Raw genomic sequence first — 22,232 nt, 5'->3', positions numbered from 1 at the left:
GTGTGTGTGTGTTTGTGTGTTTGGGAGTGTATGTGGGGGTGTGGTGAGTGGGAGTGTGTGTGGGGTGTGTGTGTGTGTGTATGTGTCTGGGAGTGTATGTGGGGGTGTGGTGAGTGGGAATGTGTGTGTGGGGGGGAGTGTGTGTGTGGGAGTGTGTCGTTGCCGCTTTAACAGTAATTTCACCAGTTGCCTTATTCTCTGGAGTAGTGTCTTGAGTTCCCTTGCGTTGGCCGCTGGTCTGTCGTGGGGTTAGTTTATGTGTCCCAGAGTTCAGTGACCTGTAGATGCACACTTGTAGCCCTGGGCGCCAGTGTTGTCAGCTGCCAGCGCGAAGAAGCATGGAAACACATTGACTAATCACTCTTCCTTTTTATTACCACCATTCCCCTCTCCCTCCCACCTGACCCTTTGTTTTTATTACTCGTCCAGCTGACCTACAATGAAGCTGACTGCTCATTTAAGGAGCGCCTGTTGTCTGGCACCTACAATTTGTACTGGTCGGAAAAGTACGGAGCTGCTGTGTCCCTGAGCAACAGGAGGCAGCGAGGCCACACAAGAGGCAGGGCATTCCCTCCCTTGTCTCAGTTCCTGCCCATCCGCAACACACAACCTATCCCCCCAGTCCCTGGGGACCAGTCCAGGGACATTCCTGAACTTGACTCGCTGCCGTCTTCAGTGATTCAGATCAACAGCATGGACCCCCTGGACTTCACGTACGAAGCCACATGAACGGGGTGTGTTTCAGACCCGTGACTGCACTGCACTTTTCCTTTGGACTGAATTGCTTTGTCCTCAGCTCTCTTGCTGTGTTGAAGAGGTGACAGACAGTGTTTGATTGTGAGGACTCTCTTCGTCACTCTCGAGATTAAAAAGAAACAGTTTGAGTGCCATCTTGAATGAATTGATTCTTATTATAAATATGTAACTGCGAAGCAGGTGAATTATTGACTGATTGTAGATAGAGCAACATTAGAGGCAATGTTATAGACTTGTGTAAAATGCAACTCCACTGGGAGAAGGGATTCAGGGGCATAGGAACCCTGATGTATTATAGAAAATAGAGGGTTCAGGGTAAAACCAGATGGAACATGGAGAAAGTGGCATTAACCCTATTGTAAGATTTAGGATACAGGGTAAATGTATAAATCCCCATTCTGTTGAGAATAGAGGGATCAGTGTATACCTGCATTGTGAGATGCAGGACAAAAGAAATAAAGTAGGAAGAACAATTATAGTTTCAGTTGAACAGGAAAGGTTTAGAGGGACATGGGCCAAATGCTGGTAAATGGGACTAGATTAATTTAGGATATCTGGTCAGCATGGATGAGTTGGACCAAAAGGTCTGTTTTGTATTTTCCATCTCTATGACTCTTGTCTCCTATGGGAGAGGATAGAGTGCAGTTTAAACCATCTTTATTTAAGAAAGGAGTTTGGAGATAGAGATTCGATTTACACCTGAGGAGCTAGGGTCCAGTTAAAACCCTTATAGGAAGAGGGTTTGGAAGTGAAATTTAAAATCTTTCAACTAATTGCTGAGCTCGGTTTAAATTGTGTCCTGCTAGAGTTGATGAAGAAGACAATTTAAACCCTATCAGCTCATTAACATGAGACTTCTGGGGGCTGATATTCGGGATGAAATGTACAAATCCAGTGCACCGTTGTAAGAGAGGGTTCCAAATGTTGCAGATCTAGTCCCATTACTAGGACAATCACAAAATAACTATAGAAACAAAAAAGTTCATAAACTGGAACTGTAGTACCAAATATGCATCAAGTATCTGTTATTGCAAAATGTACAAGTTTGTCCTGTTGAAGTTGAAGGAGCTTAGCATGAAGGAAGTTGATTGCAAATTCACGTATACAAGCACTTGACCATTTTGAAGGTATTTATAATTAACTTATTGGATACAGTGGTTCCTTCTATTTTGCTATTATATTTATGTACATATATTTATACAATTTTCCACTTTTTTGTAATTCAGTTCAAATGAACCTGTGTTCATAGAAAGCTAATTTTTTTCTGTTTGAATGATTAATAAATAAAAGCAAACAAATTCTTTGAAGGTAAATGTTAAGGCTTGAATGGTATGTAATTAATTGACCATTTTAATAGACAAAATATAACTGGTGTCAACAGATGAAATAAATCTGCCAGGTTTTCATAGTTTTTATTTTGTACCTCAAATTGTGAATAAACAATAAGAAATTATTCATGTCTTTGTGAATTAAAATAAAATGTATCTAAAATTTCATAACAATTTATCTGCATTTCTTTACTTATATTCTTTTTTACAAGAGTGGCTACAGTTCATTCTACCTAAAGGATGCACTACTGGAGTTCATCAAACCATTAGCTTCTCAAAAGCCCCGATCATCAAAATACCAGCAAAGCAGATAGATCAGGGCAGCATCATTTCCTAAGCTCTTTAAGTCAAGTACCACCCTGACTTGGCAATATATCACCGTCCCTTCAATGTTATTGAGTTCAAATCCTGCGAATCCCTCCCCAACAGCCCTATGGGAGTCATCTTTCTGAGGTGGCCCCTTGAGCTTGAGAACAACCTGCATCCATACCTCTTCCAATTGGTTCAGAAATAGCTAACAGGCTGGATGTGCAATTTGTCAGCTCTACCATGTGTCAGGCACATAATACTTGAAGGTTTGAGTCTTTGTTGTTTTGGAGGTTTGGGCATTCTGTCTGAGCCTCAATTCACTTCTGCATGGTTCTGATGAAGTCTCGTGCTGTGTTCAGTATCTTCCTGAATGAGCCTCCTTAGATCATAAGATGTAAAAGCAGAAGTAGGCCATTCTGCCTATCAGATCCGTTCTGCGATTCAATGGAATTGTGGCTGATCTGATCTTTCTCAACTTGACTTTCCTCCCTTTTCCCCATAACCCTTGATTCCATTACTGATGAAAATCTGTCTCTCTCAGCCTTTAATATATTTTATGAATCAACCTCTACACTCCTCTGTGGTAAAGAATTCCACGGATTGACTACATTCTGAGAGAGGAAGGTCCTCCTCATCTCTCTCTTAAAAGGATGACCCCTTATTCTGAGATTATATCCTTGGGTCCTAGATTCTCCCACAAGGAAACCCAACTTTTCCCATATCATTCAAGAATGATGTGTCCCAATCAATGGAGCTGCTTTCAAGTGAATGTCTTAATGCTGGCTATGTTGGCTCATGACAGGATGCTGCTGTTGGGAGATCTTTCTTGCCAAGGCTTGTGGGATGTCTCCAGTGTTGCCTATTGTAGATTGTCCATGTCTCTAAAAGCTATTAGAACATCTTCATTGCACCAAGCAATGGTTGATCAAAACAGTTATCAGCTTTTTCTCAGAGATAATCATGGATTGCTTATTTAGCAATCTTTATACCCAAAATTATCAAGATAAAATTATGCAGACTATGCAGCACAGAAACCTGCCATCCAGCCCTAGCAGTTTACGTCAATCCTTATGTCCTGTGCACTCCATCTCTATTCATCTAAATCTGTCAGTTTAACTCTTTATTATCTTATCCCTCATGTTCTTGTCTGATTTCTCCATAAATGTATCTCTACTGTAACCTCAAACAATTCCCTGAAGTGGAGGTGCTAATGCTTGACTGGGTGAACAAAGTGAGAAGTCATACAACACCAGGTTACAATCAAGCAGGTTCATTTGAAATCACAAGCTTTCGGAGCAGATCCCCTTGGTCAGGTGAAGTGAGAGAGAAGCAGACAGAAACAGAATTTATAGGCAGAGAGATCAAGGGCAGAGACATCAAAAGACCATACAAATGGTGTGAGTGGAATGCCGAATAATAAGTCCATGCAGGTGATCCGAAGTATTAGATGGTGTGAGTAAAGTGTCAACACAGTGTGGAGCTGGAAGAACACAGCAGGTTAGGCAGCATCAGAGGAGCAGGAAAGTCAACATTTCAGATTTATACCCTTCAACATGATGGGTGTAAACTCAAAACATCATCTTTCCTGCATCTCTTATGCTGCCTAATCTGCTGTGTTCCTCCAGCTCCACACTGTGTTGACTCTGACACCAGCATCGGCAGTTGTTGCTATCTCTAAGTAAAATGTCAACAGCTGAATAACAAGCGAAAGGATAACCTATAATAAAATTAAATGAGGCAGAGAGATAATTACAAAAAATTTAAAAAAGGTGGTGCTGGAGACAAACCAAATGACTGGAATAACATGCCAGGTATAAGAGTCGCATGCCAAGGATCTAACCAAAGTAATTAGTAATCCAAAACTATACAAACTAATTAAGGTAATGAGATCATAACAATTTATCAAGGTGATGGAGTCAAAACAGGACAGTAAGGAAGATTTTACAGATACAGAACAGTATGGTGGAGTCACATGTAGTGTGACAGGAACTCGAGATCACGGTTGAGGCCATCTCCATGGGTACGGAACTTGGCTATCAGTCTCTGCTCGGCAATTCTGCGTTGTTGTGAATCTTCAAGGCTGCCTTGAGGACGCATATCCGAAGATCAGAAGGTGAATGTCCTTAATCGGTGAAGTGTTCCCCGACTGGGAGGGAACATGGTTTCATCATTATACCATGCCTTGGAACATTCTTGCCTGCAGCGTATGAGATAGACAACATTAGCCGAGTCACATGAGTATCTGCAATGCACATGGTGGGTGGTGTTCCCACGTGTGATGGTAGTGTCCATGTCGATGATCTGACATGTCTTGCACAGGTTGCCATGGCAGGGTTGTGTGGTGTTGTGGTTGATGTTGTCCTGAAGGCTGGGTAGTTTGCTGTGAATGATGATGTATTTAAGGTTTGGCCAGTTGTTTGAAGGTGAGAAATGGAAGAAGATCTTGGTGAGGTGCTCATCGTCATCGATAATGTGTTGAAGGCTGCAGAGAACATGGCATAGTCTCTCTGCTCCCAGGAAGTACTGGATAATGAAGGGTACTCAATTGGTCATATCCTGTGTCTGTCTTCACATATGTTACAGAATTGTTTAGGTTCGTTATAACAGGTACAAAATATATAATAAAAGCTGTGTTTTTACAGTCGCTCCTTTTCAGGATACCAAGTTTGTGACACTGGTGACAGTCTCTTGTTCTGTTCTGTGGCTGGAGTTCATTTGCTGTCTTTGATCTTCTTTCTCATGTATCAAGTCACTGAAATTCAGACCCGCACCAATCCCTACTACCCTGGACATGATCAAAGGCATCCTGAACTCTAATTGGTTTATTAGTGCATGAATAATGCGGGTACAGTTCATGGCCAATCCTTTGGATTAGCCGGGTAATGTATGCTTAATTCCTCCTAAATTTCTTTGGAGGTCAGCTTGGTAGCACATCCCCTACTGTCTCTTGAGCTATTCTTTCACACGGCAAGTATTTTATAAGAGTACCCTATTTGTAACAGCTTTTCCCTCTTACCAAGTCCATAGCTCTTTACCAATGTATGATGGCACCAGTGAAGCCAAGTATGCATCTACAGTGATTAACTATCACCCAAAATGTTCAAATTAAGTCATCTCAAAAGATCAAAACAACTACAAGACTAACGATAGATGATAACATATGTAATAATTGAAACTAAAGTCACCATAGTCCCACTCTCTCATTAGAGACAGTTGACTGTTGGTGGCTTAGTCTTAGGGTCACCAAATCTCAGGTGAGATTGAGAGGATATTCATGGTAACCTCAGCTGGTACAGTAATTGAACCTGTGCTGTTGGTGTCACTTTTCATCGCAAACCAACCATCTCACAAACTGACCTGACTTATCTATGGTAACAGACAGATTTGTACACACGCTCTCACATATGTCCATAGGCCTGTTCCATGTGTTGCTACAAAACTAAATCAGTTTATAATATAGCTGCGTCCTTGTGTAATATTCAAAGCATCCTCACATGTTAGTCCAAGTTTACATTGGTCTGTGCTGTAAATGTCAATAAAATCATAAGCCAATAGTTTTGCTTTTAAGAGATAGTAGGAACTGCAGATGCTGGAGAATCTGAGATAACAAGGTGTAGAGCTGAATGAACACAGCAGGCCAAGCAGCATCAGAGGAGCAGGAAAGCTGACGTTTCGGGCCTAGACCCTTCTTCAGAAAAGGCCCGAAATGTCAGCCTTCCTGCTCCTCTGATGCTGCTTGGCCTGCTGTGTTCATCCAGCTCTACACCTTGTTATCTCAGTTTTGCTTTTAACCTGGCATATGGATTTCCTCTTATAAAGTGTGTTTACAATTAGCTACACTCAAACTGCATATAACTAAATTCCTTGCTTCATTAATCAAGTCAAAATTATTAATTATTGAAATATAACTCCCAGTCCCATCCAGGGCATCATTTATTTCCCAAACACAAAGAATGCTAGAGAAACTCAGCAGGCCAAGCAGCATGTACGGAGAAACACTCTCTCTCTCTCTCACACTCACACACACACACACACACACACACACACACACACACACTCTCTCTCTCTCTCCCTCTCTCTCACACACACACACGCACAGTTACACAAACACTCTCTCACACGCACACTTACACATACACTCACTCACACACACACATACACACCCACACACACACTTACACATACACTGTCTCACACACACTCACATGCACACATTCTCTCTCAAGCACACACACACACACACACTCTCTCTCCCTCTCACACATACACACACACACATGCACACATGCGTACATATGCGTGCGCACACACATACATAAATCCAAGGGGTGAATTTGCATTTGCAGATTTGTAAGTGCAGATACATTCTATTTCGTTCAAAAAGCATACAATTTGTAGACAGTCAGTGTGGCATTTTACAAGTTCCTACTTTGGAAATAAATCTAGTCTGACTCCAAGTTGATACACAACCAGATTCTAAACAAGGCATCACACCAAAAATGCATTGTCTGACCTGGATCTCACCTCTGGTATACTGCGGGAACTATTAAAAACCTTTAGTTATCTCGGAGCAGTGGCTCGAAAGAAATTCTGGAATTTGCATATTAATCCTTCCTAACTGATTAAAGATTTAACAGCCATCTTAGGTTTGTTCAACAAATTTGCATCAGTTTTATGACCCTTTGATCTTTTGCTTATAAATTCTGTGTCTGATGCCACCTCTCTCACTAACACCTGAAGAAGGAATGAGACTCCAAAAGCTTGTGTTTTCAAATAAACCTGCTGGACTAAAACCTTGTGTTGTGTAATTTTTGACCTTGTTCTGAAGAAGAGTCATACTAGACTCAAAGTAGTAACTCTGCTTCTCTCCCCACAGATGTTGTCAGACCTGCTGAGTTTCTCCAGCACTTCTTGTGCCTGTTTTAGAAGTCCAGCATCCCAAGGCAAGTGGTCAAAGTAATCCTGTCTTCATCTTCTGTCCAGACCTTTAACAGAGGTTGTGTTAAAGTGACTGGGAGCAAGAACACTGGCTGATTTTCCAAATGTAGAGAACCTTTGGACAAGAGTAACATCCTCATGGTAGTCAGAGGATTCAAAATGTTAGGTCTGAATGGCCTGAGGTTTATCTGGCTTTGGTACATGATCAGGTTTATCTCAGGACATTAACACTCTGGAAATATGAACATTCTTTCATCAATGAAACATAAATTGATGCCTAAGGTAAAGTCACCATAGCTGCAGAAGGCCACTCCCTCATTGGAGAGAGACAAGTGGTGCTTTGACATGAGGGTTGCCATGCCTCAGATGAAGGATGAGGTTGAGGTGGGACCATCACAGTTATGTTAGATGACATAAGAACTGAGCCCATGCTGTTCGCATCACTTTACATTGCAAGCTAGCTGCGCTAACTAAACCCCCAAATCTACCTAACCCTGCAATGTAAAACCCCACATCATTCCTCCTTCAGGACTGTACTGGATACTGGAGAAATGAATCAGAAAACGTGTGTGTGTGTGAGAGAGAGAGAGATAGTGGAGAGAGAGAGAGATAGTGATACAGAAGGTTTATGTGGGGTATTGTTGCAATAAACCCTAGTTCGAGAAATGTGATCATGATTCATTGTCACTCGTTGCCCCTTTGTGAATTACAGCTCTAGATGTTTCTGTAACTAATCAGACTTTGCCTATTTGACCGTCAGTGATACAGCCGCACACTTGTCCTCGTTAGACTTTTTATCGACGTTATCGCAATAACACGAATGGTTTATTGCCTAAAGGCAACTTTCATGGCAACAAACAGCTACCAGTATTACCTGACCTGCTGTTAATCAGCGATCCTCAAAGCCCGTAACTTTCACAAGATGGTACCAAGTAAGATAACGGCACTGCCTCCCAACACAGTACCAGGGCCACACATTCTTTGAAGTCCCATACGGTTAATAATTTGCAATTGGCTGTGCAAAATATCATGTTATTATTACTCGTGTGGACTTTTACATCATCATTAATTGCCTCAGCTTCCCCCATAAATAAATTTACAACGAAAAGAAACACCCAAAGTACGTAAGTTTCCAAGTGTGGAACACGCATCTTTGCTCTGACGTGGCGTTAAGTTTGGAGGGATGTTCTAAAAGGTGGGACTCACGCTGTTTAGTTAGAAGTTTACATCAGATTTGAGCTGACCTCTGCTGGTAAATCGATCCAACTGCAGCCCAGCAAAGACCAAACGGGGAACTTGAAGGGGTAACAGGCAACATTTGAGTGTGACTCTGCACCTGACTATCTGAACGGCTGGTACACACTGTAGAGTGATGCTAATAATATCGATTCAATTCATGTTCTCGCTAATGTCACTACTTCTCAGCCAGACCAGGTAAGGATGACACATTTCTTTCTGTTTAAGACCAATGTGGAATGCACAAGAAATGCTGTCCTTCCAGTGACCCCACAGCTCATGAAAGTATATATTTTTTTAAAAATGTGACTTTGATCAGAGTTCCTTCAGTACTTTTGTAGAGGCAGAAACCTGATGGGAGTGATTCAAGCACAGAGATGTGGGATAAATGGTATGGATTTGTGAGGAGCCAACACATCCCAAGGTTTTTGGAGAGGAGAGAGATGGGAAAGCAATTTACAAGGTCTGATGGGTGAAGGTTGAGTTTTTGATTGAAGTGGGGGTATAGACAGTAGGCCTGAAGATAAGGGGTATGGTACCTGATGAGGAGGAGCAGTTAAGAGCATCAACTACTACTAAGAAGGGGAACTGGATGGTCAGCAGTTTAATGCTGTAATGAGTTTGATGAAGTTGGAGATGGGTTTGTAGAATAGAATAGAATCCCTACAGTGTGGAAACAGGCCATTCAGCCCATTGAGTCCACACCAACCCTCTGAAGAACATTCCACTCAGGCCCACCCCATCCCGTCCCCGTAACCCTAAATTCCCCATAGCTAATCCATTTAGCCTTCACATCCCTGGACACTATGGGCAATTCAGCATGGCCAATCCACTTAACCCATGCATCTTTGGAGTGTGGGAGGAAACCAGAACACCCAGAGAAAACCCACACAGACACGGGAAGAATGTCGCCTGAGGATGAAATCAAAAGCAGGTCCCTGTGCTGTGAGGCAGCGGTGCTAACCACAGAGCCACTGTGCCACCCTAGTTTTTTGATTTGAAGAGAGAGGTATACAGTCTGGGCTGGAGCAAGGTGGATCTTATGAGGAAGTTTGATTGAGATTCAGAGAAAAGATAGAAGCAGTGCTGGCAACTCTGCTCGGGTGGTCTCAATCTTGGTGAGGTCAAAAGTCACACGACACCAGGTTATAGTCCAACATATTTATTTGAAATAACAAGCTTTTGGAGCACTGCACCCTTGTCAGGTGAAGGGGCAGCATTCAGAAAGCTTGTGGTTTCAAATAAACCTGTTAGACTATAACCTGGTGTCATATGAAGTTTAACCTTGTCCACCCCAGTCCAACACCAGCACCTACACATCAATCTTGGCAACAAAGAGGAGCTGACACATTTTGTTGCGGTTGAGAGACGAGGAGCTGGTAATGCACCTGGGGAGTTGCCTTTGCATCTCAGGATGACCCTGGAATTATGAGCAGTTTTGGCAGAGGCCCAGTGGGAACTGACAGTGTATTTTGTGACCCAGCCAGCTCTCATCAAGACAAAATGACTGTCTACCACAGACAATCCAGGAATAGGTTTTCATCCTCTGCATTCATGGAGTGGACCATCACCCACCAAGGATGCAGAATTAAAAATCACAATCATTACAAAATTAAATTAAATATTGATTAAATACTGATTTCTCTCTTTGCTTTTCTGATGGTTGAGACTCTATTCCAAAAACAACAAAAATGTAAAATCTGTTCTCTGTAATGATTGGGACCATGTGGACCTCGTTGACTACAAGCTCCTTGAACATAGAACATAGAACAAAGAACATTACAGCGCAGAACAGGCCCTTCAGCCCTCAATGTTGCGCTGACCTGTGAAACCAATCTGAAGCCCATCTAACCTACACTATTCCATTATCTTCCATATGTTTATCCAATGACCATTTAAATGCCCTTAAAGTTGGCGAGTCTACTACTTTTGCAGGTAGGGCATTCCACGCCCTTACTACTCTCTGAGTAAAGAACCTACCTCTGACATCTGTCCTATATCTATCACCCCTCAATTTAAAGCTATGTCCCCTCATGCTAGCCATCACCATCCGAGGAAAAAGGCTCTCACTGTCCACCCTATCTAATCCTCTGATCATCTTGTATGTCTCTATTAAGTCACCTCTTAACCTTCTTCTCTCTAATGAAAACAGCCTCAAGTCCCTCAGCCATTCCTCATAAGACCTTCCCTCCATACCAGGCAACATCCTGGTAAATCTCCTCTGCACCCTTTCCAATGCTTCCACATTCTTCCTATAATGCGGCGACCGGAACTGTACGCAATACTCCAAGTGCGGCCGCACCAGAGTTTTGTACAGCTGCAACATGACCTCATGGCTGCGAAACTCAATCCCTCTACCAATAAAACCTAACACACCGTACGCCTTCTTAACAACCCTATCAACCTGGGTGGCAACTTTCAGGGATCTATGTGCATGGACACCAAGATCTCTCTGCTCATCCACACTACCAAGAATCTTACCATTAGCCCAGTACTCTGTATTCCTGTTACTCCTTCCAAAGTGAATCACCTCACACTTTTCCACATTAAACTCCATTTGCCACCTCTCAGCCCAGCTCTGCAGCTTATCTATGTCCCTCTGTAACCTGCAACATCCTTCCGCACTATCCACAACTCCACCGACTTTAGTGTCATCCGCAAATTTACTAACCCATCCTTCTACGCCCTCATCCAGGTCATTTATAAAAATGACAAACAGCAGTGGCCCCAAAACAGATCCTTGAGGTACACCACTAGTAACTGAACTCCAGGATGAACATTTCCCATCAACCACCACCCTCTGTCTTCTTACAGCTAGCCAATTTCTAATCCAAACCGCTAAATCACCCTCAATCCCATGCCTCCATATTTTCTGCAATAGCCTACCGTGGGGAACCTTATCAAATGCTTTACTGAAATCCATATACACCACATCAACCACTTTACCCTCATCCACCTGTCTGGTCACCTTCTCAAAGAACTCAATAAGGTTTGTGAGGCACGACCTACCCTTCACAAAACCGTGTTGACTATCCCTAATCAAATTATTCCTTTCTAGATGATTATAAATCCTATCTCTTATAATCCTTTCCAACACTTTACCCACAACGAAGTAGGGCTCACTGGTCTATAATTACCAGGGTTGTCTCTACTCCCCTTCTTGAACAAGGGGACAACATTTGCTATCCTCCAGTCTTCTGGCACTATTCCTGTAGATAATGATGACGTAAAGATCAAAGCCAAAGGCTCTGCAATCTCCTCCCTAGCTTCCCAGAGAATCCTAGGATAAATCCCATCCGGCCCAGGGGACTTATCTATTTTCACACTTTACAGAATTGCTAACACCTCCTCCTTATGAACCTCAATCCCGTCTAGTCTAATAGACTGTATCTCAGTATTCTCCTCGACTACATTGTCTTTTTCCTGTGTGAATACTGACAAAAAATATTCATTTAGCGCCTCTCCTATCTCTTCGGACTCCACGCACAACTTCCCACTACTGTCCTTGACTGGCCCTAATCTTACTCTAGTCATTCTTTTATTCCTGACATACCTACAGAAAGCTTTAGGGTTTTTCTTGATCCTACCTGCTAAAGACTTCTCATGTCCCCTCCTGGCTCTTCTTAGCTCTCTCTTTAGGTCCTTCCTGGCTAACTTGTAACTCTCAAGCGCCCTAACTGAGCCTTCATGCCTCATCTTTACATAAGCCTCCTTCTTCCTCTTGACAAGAGATTCAACTTCTTTAGTAAACCACGGTTCCCTCGCTCTACCACTTCCTCCCTGCCTGACAGGTACATACTTATCAAGGACACGCAGTAGCTGTTCCTTGAACAAGCTCCACATTTCAATTGTGCCCAGCCCCTGCAGTTTCCTTCTCCATCCTATGCATCCTAAATCTTGCCTAATCGCCTCATAATTGCCTTTCCCCCAGCTATAACTCTTGCCCTGCGGTATATACCTATCCCTTTCCATCACTAAAGTAAACGTAACCGAATTGTGGTCACTATCAGCAAAGTGCTCACCGACCTCCAAATCTAACACCTGGCCTGGTTCATTACCCAGTACCAAATCCAATGTGGCCTCGCCTCTTGTTGGCCTATCTATATACTGTGTCAGGAAACCCTCCTGCACACATTGGACAAAAACTGACCCATCTAAAGTACTTGAACTATAGCATTTCCAGTCAATATTTGGAAAGTTAAAGTCCCCCATAACAACTACCTTGTTACTTTTGCTCCTATCCAGAATCATCTTTGCAATCTTTTCCTCTATAGCTCTGGAACTTTTCGGAGGCCTATAGAAAACTCCCAACAGGGTGACCTCTCCTTTCCTGTTTCTAACCTCAGCCCATACTACCTCAGTAGACGAGTCCTCATCAAACGTCCTTGTTGGAATGGTTGAGGTTGTTAACCTGGGCCAAACAGGAAAGCCTTGGCTGACCAATATAACCAGGAGCTTAGGATCTCTGCAGTTGTGAACTGAATCTGAGCTGACTGGCCACAGCCAGTGTTCTGTGATTTCTTTTGTAATTGGTAAAAATGCCTAAACTTTGATTAAATTGGTGAGATTTTAAAATGTCCAAACATTGCTTTGCCAATGTGGTAGAATTTATTCTCATAATCCTCAGATGCATATGGATACTCAGGCTGTTAAAGAAACCAAATATGGTTTTCTTTGTCAAATTCTATGTTCAAAGTTAAATCATTGACATGCTGGAGAAATAACTGTTCTATGTATGGGACAACACTGCCATCTGCTGTTGGAACAGCATAATCTTCTTTCCTCTTTTTCACATGTTCTGTATAGAAGTGGGGTGATGTTAGGGCTGTCACTGCATTGTGAACCAGCAGGAAAAAATCTCCCAAACCAGGTATTACACAGCCAGGTACAGAGTGAGGTTTATTCTACTCTGCCCCAATATAGACATTTCTTTAATTTTTTTTAATCAGTAAGGGAATCAAGGGTTATGTGGAAAAGGCAGGAAAGTGGGGTTGAGGATTATCAGATCAGCCATGATCTCATTGAATGACAGAGCACATTTGGTGGGCTGAGTGGCCTACTTCTACGCCTATGCCAAACTTAACCAAAGTTTTCTTTTCCATTTTTCAAACCAATATCCTGTGTTTTTTTTTCAGGAATATAGGGCAGAAACCTGTACTCCCTTCCCTTCCTTAACATCAGTTTCCACTTCTGGGGATAGACTGGCCACCAGCATCTGCTACAAACCCATTGACTCCCACAGTTACCTTGTCTACACATCCTTACACTCTGCTGCCTCTAAAGACTCTATTCCATTTTCCCAGTTCCTCTGTCTCCGTTGCATCTGTTCTAAAGATGCTAACTTTGACAAGGGAGTCTCTGAAATGTCCACCTTCTTCCTCAACCAAGGCTTCTCCAGCATCAGAGTTGTCAGGACCCTTAAATGAGTGGAATCCATCTCCTGCGCTTCAGCCCTCATCCACTCTCCTCCCTCCCACAATGGCAGTAGGGTACCCCTCATCCTTACCTAGGATTCCACCAGCATCCACATCCAGAGGATCATTAGCCTCCATTTCCACCAACTCCAGCGAAATACCACTATCAGACACAGACCATTCCCCTCCCCTCCCCTCCCTTGTCAGCCTTCTGCAGGGACCATTCTGTCCAGGACACCCTAGTCCACTCCTCCAGCACTCCCAACAACCCCCACAGCCCCACGGCACCTTCCCTCACAATGGCTGAAGGTGTAACACCTGCCTGTTTACCTCCTCCCTCCCCAGTATCCAAGGGCCCAAACATACCTCCCAGGTGAAGCAGCACCTGACCTGCACTTTCCAGTGTCTAGTCTACTGCAGTTGCTGCTCACAATGTGGTGTCCTCTACATTGGGAAAACGAAGCGTAGATTGGGTGACTGCTTCGCAAAACACCTACATTCTGTCTGCAGAAAAGACACTGAGCTTCCAGTTACCTGCCACTTCAACACACCTCCCTGTTCCCTGGCCAACATCACTGTCTCAGGCTTGCTGCAGTTCTCCAGCGAAGTTCAGCATAAGCTGGAAGAACAGTACCTCATTTTCCACTTGGGAACTCTACAGACTTCTGGACTCAATATCAGATTCAACAATTTTAGGGCTCAAGGCATCTTCTCACATACCTTTACCCCAACCCCAACACACCAGGCCTTGTTATCAAATATCTGCTATTGCAAACAACCTATTGCAAGCCATGAATAGTCCCCATTAGCAGCTATTCATTCTCCTAGGGTGACTGTTATCCACTCCTTTGTCTGTCCCACTGCTCTTCTCTCTCTTTGGGCTCTAACTGCACCTATCCTTTACTCCTTACCCCCTCCTACCACCCTATCTTCTGTATAAAAACATTATTTTCATAGATAACTTCAGCTCTGAAGAAGGGTCACTGAACCTGAAAGGTTAACTCTGATTTCTGTCTACAGATGCTGCCAGACCTGCTGAGCTTTTCCAGCAATTTCTGTTTTTGTTTCGATTTCCAGCATCCAAAGTTCTTTTGGTTTTTGCTATGTATTTGTATGTTATACATGCTCAGTAAAAGGACAGCTCACTAGAATTCAATCTGTTTTCCCAATTCAGTTCTTCAAAAGTGAGCAAAAGGGGGTGGCAAGGTGGCACAATGGTTAGCACTGCTGCCTCACAGTTCCAGGGCTTGGGTTTAATTCTATCCTCAGCTAACTGTCTGTGTGGTGTTTGCACATTCTCCCCCTTTCTGCGTGGGTTTCTTTCGGGTGCTCTGGTTTCCTTCTATTGTCCAAAGATGTGCAGGTGAGGTGGTTTGACCATGCTAAATTGCCCATTGTGTCCAGGGGTGTGTGGATGAGATGGGTTAGCCATGGGAATTGGAGGGATAGGATAGGGTGGGTCTGGGTGGGATGCTGTTCGGAGGGTCAGCGTGGACTTGGTGGGCCAAATGGCCTGCTTCCACACTGTAGGGATTCTATGATTCTATATGCCTTCTGATTTCAACTGCATTAAGGAGGAATGCAGCAGGTGAGGTCCTGTACTTATTGGACAATGCAGTAAACTCCTCTTTGATCATCAGACGCCATTTCCGCCACCTTCAGCAAGATGCCACCACCAGACATATATTCCCCTCCCCTCCCTTGTCCGCCTCCCACAGGGACCGTTCCCTCCAGGACACCCTGATCCACACTTCCTTCACCCCCAACACCTCCCCACAGCCCTATGGCACCTTCCCCTGTAACCGGCGAAGGTGCAACACCTGCCCATTTCCCTCCTCCCTCCCCAGTATCCAAGGGCCCAAACATACCTTCCAGGTGAAGCAACACTTCACCTGCACTTCCCACAATCTAGTCTACTGCATTCGCTGCCCACAATGTGGTCTCCTCTACATTGGGGAAATGAAGCATAGGCTTGGCGACCGCTTTGCAGAACATCTACGTTCTGCTTGCAAAAAAGACCCTGAACTACCTGTTTCCTGCCACTTTAATGCACCACCCTGCTCCCTGGCCAACCTCTCTATCTCTGGCTGGCTGCAGTGTTCCAGTGAAGCCCAACCCAAGCTGGAGGAACAAAATCTCATTTTCCACCTGGGGACCCTACAGCCCTCTGGACCCAATATTGAGTTCAATAATTTTAGGGCCTAAACTCTCCCATGTCCCAGCCCCCCACCCCACACACCAGGCCTTGTTACCACATAGCCTGCCACTACATACCCCCTGTCGTTAGTCACTAACAGTCCCCGTTAACAACTATTCACTCTCTCAGCCTGATCGTTAGCAACTCCTTTGTCCATCCAACCGTCTTTCTCTCTCTTTGGGCTCTATTATTCCCTACCCCACCCACCTCCCTATTTACTGCATATGAACTGACGTTTTCCCAGCCACCATCAGTTCTGAGGAAAGGTCACCGGACCCGAAATGTTAACTCTGTTTTCTCCTCCACAGATGCTGCCAGACCTGTTGAGCTTTTCCAGCAACTTTGTTTTTGTTCCTCATTGAGGAGGCTGGAAGGAGACTTAGTTGCACAGGGCACTGGTGGGGGGCGCGCGGAGGCTGGAGAGTAATGGGCGTGGATGAAGAAAGCCAGGGAAGGGATGTGGGGTTTTCTTTTATGCAAATAATTGATGTGGGTTTTGCTGACTGGACCAGCATTTATTGCCCATCCCTAGCTGCCCCTTGAGGAGGTGATGGTGAGCTGCCTTCTTGAACCACTGCAATCCATGTGCTGTAGATAGATCCACAATGCTGTTAGGGAAGGAATTCCAGGATTTTGACCAGCAACATGAAGGAATGGCAATATATTTCCAAGTCAGGATGGTGAATGGCTTGGAGAGGAACTCCCATGTATCTGCAGCCCTTGACTTTGAGATGGTAGAGAGTTTGAGATGACATTGGGGAGGAGAGAAGAGCCAAATGTTAGCAGCAGGTAACTCCCTGAATCTGAGCATTGATCCTGGCTTGCAACGAGTGAGCGAGTGATCACCTGGATGCCCCTTAAATGAGATGCCAGGACCTTCAGGCCTTGAAGGCAGTGCCGGAGGCACCAACCTCCTGTCTATATCCAGCATGAGATTTGCCATGCCACTCACGAGCATCTGTGATGAGGAAAGAACTGCATGTTTGATTGATTATTTTGATTTTAAAAAGTGTAATGACTTGTGAAAATTGTTACTAGGCAATGACGCTCATTTAATGAGCCAGTGGAGGTATGATGGACCAAAAATCTTCCTTCTGTGCTGCAATACCCCCATGATTCTGTAAACATATGTGAAAAGCTGACTCATCCTCAGGAGGAAATGGTGGTCACTTCCACACCGGTCTTTGAATTAAGATTATTCCGCCCTTGGGAACAGAAATAGGCCATTTAACTCTTTAAACCTGTTTTGCTAATCCGTGGATAAATCAGGCTGACCTCTGACCTAATCCCACAAACCCTCCAGTCCTGATGAAGGGTCCTGACCTGAAACATCAATACTCCTGCTCCTCTGATGCTGCCCGACCTGCTGTGCTCCTCCAGCTCCACACTGTATTGACCCCCACAAACCTACCATTTCTTCATCTCCCTTGCTACCTTTGATAACAAAATATATCACTCTCACAATTAAAATTAACAATTGGTCTAGCATTAATTTCCAAGAGAGTTCCAAAGTTTGGCCTTTATTCCCATTTGGAAATGTTTTACTAAAGATCTGGCTTTAACTTTTACATTCAGTGCCCTAAACCCAGACTCTGCAATCAGCAGGAATAGTTTATCTCTATCTTTTGTACCTGTTATCCATAACATCTTGAAAAGTTTTGTTCAAGTCACTACTTGGCCATTCAAATTTCTGCAGCCATTTTTTGTTAATTTCTCTTTATAATTTAAACTTCAGAGTCTGGGTGACATGTCAGTAAATCATTTCCTGCAAGACTAAGAAATCCTTTTTACAGTTTGGATCTCACAGTAACCCAAGGTGTGGTCTAACCTGGGCTTTGTACACACCGGTGTGGTCAATACAATCTGCTGGCACCAAGGAAGAACATGATATGAACATATGTACAATGAACAAGAGTGGGCCACTTGGCCCTTCCAGCTGTTCTGGCATTCAATAAGGTCACTACTTTTATTTTTCTTTACTCATTCATGGGATGAGGGCATCACTGACCAGACAGCATTTATTGCCCATCCCTAATTGCCCAGAGGACAGTTCAGAGTCAATCGCATTGCTATGGGCCTGGAGTCACCTGTAGGCCAGACCAGGTAAGGATGGCAGTTTCCTTCCTTAAAGGACATTAGTAAACCAGATGGTTTTTCCCAACCATCAACAATGGGTTCATGGTCATCATTAGATCCTTAATTCCAGGTATTTTATTGAATTCAAATTCCAGTGTCTGCCATGATGGGATTTGAACCCAGGTACCTGGGACATTATCTGGGTCTCTGGATTAACAGTCCAGCGATAATACCACTAGGCCTCCCATATTTTCAACTGAACTCTACATTCCTGCATGCCCCAATAATCTTTCATCATCTTGGGAACCAAGAATGTATCTTTTGCTGCCTTAAGATTCTGCATCCACTGCCTTTGTAGAAGGGAATTCCAAAGAATCACAACCCTCTGAGAAAAAGAAATGTTTCCTCATTTCTATTTTAAATGGGCGACCCTTATTTTTAAACTCTGACCCTTAATTCTAGATTCTTCTACAAGAGGAAACATCCTTTTGACATCCATCCGGGCAAGTCCCCTCAAGATCTGATATGTTTCAATTAAGTCACCTCTGACTTTTCTAAACTCTAGAGGGTACAGGCCTAGCCTGTCTAACCTTTCCTTATAAGGCAATGCACCCATTCCAGGGATTAGTCTAGTAAACCTTGTCTGAACTGCTTCCAGTGCATTAACATCCCTACATCTGATGTGGTAATGTAAATATTATTGTGTGATGGTAGCAGATTGAGGCAGCACAGTGCCTCAGTGGTTACTACTGCTGTCTCACAATGCCATGGACCTGGGTAGGATTGCAACTTTGGGTGATTGTGTGGAGTTTGCACATTCTCCCCGTGTCTGCGTGGGTTTCCTCCGGGTGCTCTGGCTTCCTCCCACAGTCCAAAGATGTGCAGGTTAGGTGGATTGGCCATGGGATATACAGGATTACATGGATAGGGTAAGGTGTTGATCTGGGTGGGATGCTTTTTGAAGGGTCGGTTTGGACTCAATGGGCTGAATGGCCTGCTTCCGCACTGTAGGCAATCTATGACTCACACCTCATGTCACACTATCAGAAGGATAGGTACACATTGAAGAGAATGCAGAAGAGATTTATGGGACTATTTCTAGGGATGAGAAACTTCAGCTATGTGGAGAGATTGGGACAGTTCTCCTTGGACAGAAAGGCCAAGAGAAGATCTGATTAAAGTTTTACAAATTATTGGAGGTCTAATGTGGGTTTATTTTGTTCATTAACTGGATATGGATGTCACTGGCGAGGTCAGCATTAATTGCTCAGAGGGCAGTTAAGAATCTTCATTAGACTCTTCATTCCAGACTTTTATTGAATTCAAATTCCACCAGCTGCTATGGTGTGATTCAACCCCAGGTCCGTAAAAGATTACCTAAGTCTCCAGTTTAATTGTCTAGTGAACAGACCACTGGACCATCACCTGGGAGGAGACAGAGAAACTAGTCCTGCTTGCAAAAGGAGCAAGAAAGGTCATAGATTTAAAATGATTTGCAAAAGAAGCAAATGTCAAGTGATTCTTTTTCACATATTGTGTGATTTCAGTCTGGAATACACTTTCCTGGAACTGTCATGGAGGCAGGTTCAATTAAACATAGGAAAATGGCAAGGCGCAAAGCCACAATGCTCCATCGTCCAGTGCAGGGACAATGGGCTGCATGGCCTCTCTCTGCTGAGTAACTATTCTGTGATTCTGGTATCATCATGGCTGATTTCATCCCTCAACATCATTGCCTTCTTCCCAATAACATTTGACTCCCTCGCTTGTCAGGAATCTATGCAGCTCTTCCTTAAAAATATTCAGAAACTCTGCTTCCACAGCTTTTTGAGGAAAAAAGTTCCAAAGACTCACAAATCTCTGGGAGAAAAGAAAGTCTCTTCCTCTCTGTCTTTGATGGGCGGCCCCTTGTTTTTAAACAGTGAACCCTAGTTCGAGATTCTCCCACAGGTTGTAATAAACTTTCTACATGCATCCTGTGAAGACCACTCAGCATCTTACGTTTCAATCAAGTGTGTGTGGGTTGGAAATTATTCTTTGTAACTTGGTAGCATTGGTAGAGAGAGAACATAATTTGACGGATATTAGAACAGCTCTGATGGAAGGTTACAGGCCTGAAGTGTTAAATCTGAAAGCGGTTGAAATCAAAACATTCAGAGATGGCAAGAACGGCAGACGCTGGAGTCAGAGACAACACAGTATGGAGCCTGCTCCTCTGATGCTGCCTGCTGTGTTCCTCCAGCTCCATTCTGTGTTGAAATCAAAACATTGAATGTTTTCAGGAAGGAGTTAGATCTCATTCTTAGGGCTAAATGGGAGAAAGCAAAAACAGGGATCTGAGTTGGACAATCAGTAAAGATCTTACTGAATGGCAGAGCAAGCTCAAAGGCCAAATGGCATATTCTGGCTCCCAGTTTCTGTGTTTCTCGCCCTGCCGAAGCTGCCTGACCCACTGAGCCTTTCCAGCATTTTCAGTTTTTGTTTCAGATTACAGCATCTGCTGTGCGTTAGTAGCAAAAACAGAAATTGCTGAAGAAACGCAGCAGGACTGAAGAGACAAACAGTCAATGTTTTGAGACCTTGTTCAGAAGCTACTTCTTAATGATTGAAAGCGAGGTCTATAAACAAATCTTATGACATAATGTTACCAATTCCTAATGTAAATTTAATGTAATATCGAATGAAGTTAAGCAGATAATTTACCAGCCTCAGCCTGGCTGATTCTGCAAGGTCTGATAACTTACCCCTGAATTGGGAAGTTTGAGTCCCATCATGGATTTGGTCACGGAATAAAGCTTGACTCAAAGGGGTGTAAGGGAGAGAAGCATTCTCAGATTTGCTATGTTTTGGATGAGATAGGAGATTTGTCTATCTGTTCAGTGGACATCAAGAGCTTCTTAAAAATATTTTAAATAAAGGACCCCGAGTCTTCCTGATGTTCTGACTAACCTCGACCAACTCTGACCAGAACAGATGATCTGGTTACTCATTCACTCTTATATATTTTTGTGTAATGTTGTAGTGTGAAATCCGATGAATGAATTTACGTACACAACAACTCTAGGAGCTCGTCAGCAGGCAACGGCCTAGTGGTAATATTGCGAGATTGTTAATCCAGAGACCCAGGAAATGATGTGAGGACACAATTCCAAATCTTGCCACGGTAGAAGGTGGAATTTGAATTCAATTAAAAAAACTGGAATTAAGAGTCTAATGATGACTGTGAAGCTATTGCTGATTGTTGGAAAAACTTACCCGGTTCACTAATGTCCTTTAGGAAAGGAAACTGCCATCCTTATCTGGCATGGCCTACATGTGACTCCAGCAATGTGGTTGCCTCCTCTAGGCAATTAGTGGTGGGCAATAAATGTTGGCCAGCCAGTGATGCAATCACTTATTGAAAGCCTTCTGAAGGTCTGAGTAAGGTACATCCATTGGCTCCCCTACATCAACTCTACCAGTTACACCTTTGAAAAATCCCAGTAGACTTATCAAGCATGATTTCCCCTTCATAATTCATGTCGACTCTGTCCGATCCTGTCACTGTTTTCCAAGTGCTCTAATCTCTCATAATGGACTCAAGCATTTTCCCTACTACAGATGTCTGGATAACTAGAATTCCCTTTCTACATTTTTTTTTCTACGTTAGTGAGGTTACTTTACCTACCCTCCAATGCATTGGAATGGTTTGAGAGTCTATAGAATCTTGGAAGAAGATTACCAATGTATTCACTACTTCTAGAGCCACTTCCTTAAGTATTCCAGGATGTAGATTATCAGGCCTTGGGGATTTGTTAACTTTTAATTCCGTCAATTTCCCCAACACAATTTCCCTTCTAATACTGAGATAGTAGAAACTGCCGATGCTGGAGAATCTGAGATAACAAGGTGTAGAGCTGGATGAACACAGCAGGCCAAGCAGCATCAGAGGAGCAGGAAAGCTGACGTTTCGGGTCTGGACCCTTCTTCAGAAAAAGA

The 22,232-nt window shown here is 43.5% G+C and overlaps 1 protein-coding gene across 1 annotated transcript in view; it reads left to right on the top strand.

The window, feature by feature from the left end:
• The window catches only part of fgf19 (fibroblast growth factor 19), a 4,585-nt gene extending 3,856 nt beyond the window's left edge, over positions 1 to 729 (top strand). The window contains exon 3 of the mRNA XM_020517815.1: positions 430 to 729. Within this exon, the coding sequence (XP_020373404.1) occupies positions 430 to 729 (300 nt within the window). The remainder of the gene's footprint in view (positions 1 to 429) is intronic.
• The last annotated feature ends 21,503 nt before the right edge of the window (positions 730 to 22,232 follow it).

Source organism: Rhincodon typus, chromosome 17 (genome assembly GCF_021869965.1).
Source record: "Rhincodon typus isolate 14 chromosome 17, sRhiTyp1.1, whole genome shotgun sequence".
Classification (NCBI taxonomy): domain Eukaryota; kingdom Metazoa; phylum Chordata; class Chondrichthyes; order Orectolobiformes; family Rhincodontidae; genus Rhincodon; species Rhincodon typus.
The sequence above is the reverse complement of the archived record's forward strand: the minus strand, read 5'-3'. Positions and strand labels throughout refer to the sequence as shown.